A 4683-nucleotide genomic window follows, 5' to 3' on the forward strand; every position below is an offset into this window, starting at 1 on the left:
TATAACCAGCTCTGAGCCAGACCTGGACCTGATGCCTAGAGGGCATCGGGATGGCTGTGTGCTCACATCAAGTTTGCTTCACCCTTTAGGTTTGCAATTAACTTGGGGTGAGTGGGCGTGGTCTGTGGGGTAAGAGACACTGGCATGAAGCATCAGGAAACACGTCATATTGTCATCACTGTACTATTACAGGAATTGCAGCCGTTGCTTACTTGTACCTATGGCTGTGTCCTGCAATCCTTATAAAGTGGACGAACACACCTTCCCACCCAGTCTCAGCGTGCTGCGAAGCCTGCCGGCCATGAGAATCTATTATCTCCTCTTCGTGTTGCCCTTCCTGTTCTTGATGCCTGTTCCAGGTAAGATGGGTCGGGAGGTGAGCGGGTTGAAATAGTTGCAAAGAGGTCAGTCCCTCCCCATCCTCCAGGGAACTTTAGACCAAGGAGATTTGTTGTATGGGAACAGACGTCACCATTTTTTTTTTCTGTTGAGAATCATCAGGGACCTTGAAGCAGTTTTCTCAGTCTTTTCTGATCCACTCCTCAGAGACTACATTGCTCACAAAGACCACTCCTTCATGGAAAGATGGTTTTACTTGTTCATGAGACATAAAGAGAATGATACAAAAACCTTTAACACCAACAGGAAAGACTGATTTAATCTGAACTCAGGAGCACAGACTCCCAGTTACTAGCTTGCTGGTTCCAAGTAGAGTCTTTGGGCCTCTTGAGACCCAGGAGACCACGACCACCCCAGCCCTTGGGTGCTCCTAGTGGCCACGCCCCTTCCCCATGGCCACCTCGGTGGTCCTCGGCTGAGCTGTGGCCCATAGAAGCCCAGTTGACTGGTTGCTTAGTCCTTCCCCTACTTTACTTCTCATTTTATAGGAAAAAAAAAAAAGGGTAATTAAAAAAAAAAGATACCCTAAAATAAAAGAAAAACAAACAATTCCCTTGAGTGATTAATAGTGATTGGAATAATATTTTATTTAAAAAGGAAATTACAAATTGGCATCTACCAAATCCTAACCAGTATCTTTATACCATGTGTTTTCTCATTTCTTAATCGGAAGAAATGTGTGTGTTCACCCCATGAGGTATACAACTAGGATTATAACTGAATTCACTTTCCAACTACCCGACCCTAAATAGAAGTGTATATTGAGGGCAGGAGAGGCTGGGGGCAGGGGGGTTGGGGCTTGGGGGGCGGAATACAAGAAAGGTAGCAGACCAGTTATTTGGGGAATTCCAAAGCCTTGTGCTTGGACCAAGCCTTCCATGTGTCCTGTTTTTTCGCTACAGGAAATGGAGGAATTATAAGCCTCCTGCAGAAGCAGTTTTGCAGTTTGAGAAGCGGCCGGTGCGCTCTGCTAACCTGCCTTCCAAAGGAGGAGCAAATCGGCCGATGTTCTCTCAGCGGCCGAAAGTGCTGCCGAAGAAAGAAATAAAAAATCCAGAAACGCGATGGGAGTGTTGTAAAGTGTTGTGAGATGCCTCCTGGAACTTTGTAGAAGCAAAATCAAATTAAATATTTTTCTCAAAACAATTAGGAGCTTGATTATTTTTTTTAATTCTGGTTATTGTGGTCATTGTTACCAAACTGATAGCTTAGAAAGTGTTACTGGACTCACCTTTAATTCAAACACAGGAAAATCTGGAGGAATCCCCCAGGGGACCTGAGCTTATTTTCCAAGGGTTATCAGATTTGATTCCCTTTTTTGCAAATTATGTATCCCGGTGAAACTGGACTGCCTGTTTTCCCTGAAATATTTCCTTTGCCTTCCTGTCACCGGTGCCTCTGCTCTGGCTGACCACGTCGCTGGCATGCAATCACCCTTCTGCAAACTTCAACCCATCCCCCCCACCCCCCACCCTAGGCCATTGCAGATCCTGCCTCCTTCTTCTTCTTTTTTTTTTTTTTTTTTTAATTTTTAACGTTTATTTATTTTTGAGACAGAGAGAGACAGAGCATGAACGGGGGAGGGTCAGAGAGAGGGAGACACAGAATATGAAACAGGCTCCAGGCTCCGAGCGGTCAGCACAGAGCCCGACGCGGGGCTCGAACTCACGGACTGCGAGATCGTGACCTGAGCCGAAGTCGGCCGCTCAACCGACTGAGCCACCCAGGCGCCCCCCTGCCTCCTTCTTAAAAAGAGTGCCTCTTTCCAGAAAGAATAGGAGATTTCCTCTGATTCACTGCAGGGTTCTGACCCAGTGCTCCTTCAATGAATCTTGCTTGATCTCTGCGGCCCATACATTTGCATATTTCCAATCTCCGTATTTGGTTGCATCACTTTTTAAGGGCAAGGACCTTGTCTTACTCCTGTCTGGAACCTCATAAAGTGCCTGGAGCACAACAGCTGCTCAGACGGTTTAGTGAAGTACATTCCAGTGGCTTGAAGGTGCTATGGTTTGAACAGTGTTCTCCCGACGGATGGTTGGAACGGATGGTTCCAGGAGATGGAGAAGCAGGCCCATCTTCCCCATCACCAGCCCTATACAAAGGCAAGAGAACCCGGCTGTCAGGAAGAGGGGAGCGGACTCCTGCAGAGAAGAGCCTGGATCCCACTTCCCATCGAAAAAGGATGAACAGCTGTGGGAACTGCCCTCCTACAGGATGCAGCTGGGGAAGCAGACTGCGATGCCAGACTGCTGTTCCAGACGCTGGACAGTCAGCCGTGTGAGACCGTGGCCGTGGAGGCCGGCGAGAGTCTCCAGTCTCCTGCGGGAAGCAGGTTCCAGGCCAGAGCACAGGCAAGAAGAAGCCAAGCAGACCAGAGATGGATCAAAGTTCAGGCAGCCCAAGAGCCCTGCATTCCTGGCATGGAGAACCGGAAAGGGGCATCTGGATAAGGACAGAGCTCCCAAGTGCAGAAGAGGACTGTCTTGAATCTTGGCCGGAGTGCCGGGCTCAGCACCTTGGGGTTAAATTTGGCAAGCTCAGAGGAAAACAAAAACACCCAACAGGGATTGGATGGACAATTCCAGGAACACACACCGGTCTGGAACACGTGCATTCCCACCAGGAGGGTGGAGAGAGTCCTCACAAAGGGATGGCATTTGTAGCCCTCCTCTGGAGCCCTAGTGTGAACTGTTCTGGAATCACTCTGGGTGGTAATGATATGTCAATGCAGGTGCACCAATTTGGCCAGATGTGGATGGGGAGGCTGTGCGAGTGTGAAGACGGGGGAGATGTGTGAAATCTCTGTACCTTCTGCTCAGTTTTCTATGAGCCTAAAACGGCTCTAAAAAATAAAGTCTATTTTAAAAATAAGGTAAAAATTTTTAAGCAACAAAAAGCTAACAAAATTTCTCACCAGAAAACCTGCACTATTAATTTTTTTTTCTTTAGGCAGAAGAATAATGCCAGATGGAAATTTGGCTCTACATGATCAGCTAAGATTCTATGTCAAATGAAGAGCCTGTCAGCTCCTTAAAAAATAAGATAATATGGGGCGCCTGGGTGGCGCAGTCGGTTAAGCGTCCGACTTCAGCCAGGTCACGATCTCGCGGTCCGGGAGTTCGAGCCCCGCGTCGGGCTCTGGGCTGACGGCTCAGAGCCTGGAGCCTGCTTCCGATTCTGTGTCTCCCTCTCTCTCTGCCCCTCCCCCGTTCATGCTCTGTCTCTCTCTGTCCCAAAAATAAATAAACGTTGAAAAAAAAAAAAATAAGATAATAAGAAGGGCACCTGGGTGGCTCAGTCGGTTAAGCGGCCAACTTCGGCTCAGGTCGTGATCTTGGGGTTCATAAGTAAGCCCCACATCAGGCTTTGTGCTGACAGCTCAGAGCCTGGAGCCTGCTTTGGATTCTGTGTCTCCCTCTCTCTGCCTTTCCCCTACTTGTGCTCTCTTTCTCTCTCCCAAAAATAAATATTAAAAAAATTTTTTTAATATGATAAGATACATGCTGTCTATAAGAAACTTATGTGAGATATCAAATGGAAAGACAAAGATAGATTAAAAATAAAAGAATGGAAACAGGCTAAGGAAACATTGATCTAAAGAAAACAGAATTAATTATGTTGGCTAATTGCCTATAAATCAAAGTAGATTTTAGAAGAAGTATGACCAGGAATAAAAGGGGTTATTTTTCCCAGTCATAAAGTGGCTAACTCACCAATAACATATATTACATGATATAATACTAAATTAGAATGCTCTTCATAACAAAATCCCAAAAGTCTTAAAGGAAAACTGATATAAAGGGGAGGAGAAATTGACACATTAGCAATTACTAGTAGATACTGTGACATTTCATTTGTAGTGAAAAGAAAAAGCAGAAAAAAGTATCAGTAATAATATATAGAAGACATGAACAGTATCATGCAGTGTGACCTAACTGAAATTTATAGGACACTCTATGCAATAATCACAGAATCCTCTAAAATGTTATATAATACAGCCCATACTGGGCTATAACACAAGTCTTAAAAATCAAAACAATTTAAAATTATTCAATGTATACCATAGAGAGACACACACTGTGTCTGTCCACAGTAGAATTTACAAAGATATCAGTAACTGAAAGATATCTGGAAAAATCCTCAAAAAATGTGGAAATTAATCAACATGCTTCTAGTGGGTAAAAAGAAGAAATCACATGGGAAGTTAGAAAATATTTTAAACCCATCAAGAATGAAAACAACGTACCAAAATTTGTGGGAATGTAGCTTAAACAGTGCTCA

The 4683-nt window shown here is 44.9% G+C and overlaps 1 protein-coding gene across 1 annotated transcript; it reads left to right on the plus strand.

Annotated features, from left to right (window-relative positions):
* The first annotated feature begins 301 nt into the window (after positions 1-301).
* Positions 302-1447, plus strand: LOC124520289 (beta-defensin 103A-like). The gene is made up of 2 exons (XM_047091076.1): positions 302-359; positions 1302-1447. The coding sequence occupies exons 1-2, from the start codon at positions 302-304 to the stop codon at positions 1445-1447; spliced, it is 204 nt and encodes a 67-aa protein (XP_046947032.1).
* Positions 1448-4683: the final 3236 nt, after the last annotated feature.

This window comes from Lynx rufus, unplaced genomic scaffold (assembly GCF_022079265.1).
Source record: "Lynx rufus isolate CCGP_SWC_20201006 ecotype Redwood Valley unplaced genomic scaffold, mLynRuf1.p SCAF_3, whole genome shotgun sequence".
Lineage (NCBI taxonomy): Eukaryota > Metazoa > Chordata > Mammalia > Carnivora > Felidae > Lynx > Lynx rufus.

Bases quoted from the DNA above. Each gene is read 5' to 3' on its own strand.
- LOC124520289 (XM_047091076.1), top strand. From the start codon at position 302: ATGAGAATCTATTATCTCCTCTTCGTGTTGCCCTTCCTGTTCTTGATG. The intron at 360-1,301 runs GTAAGATGGGTC...TTTTCGCTACAG, and splicing joins GTTCTTGATGCCTGTTCCAG to GAAATGGAGGAATTATAAGC.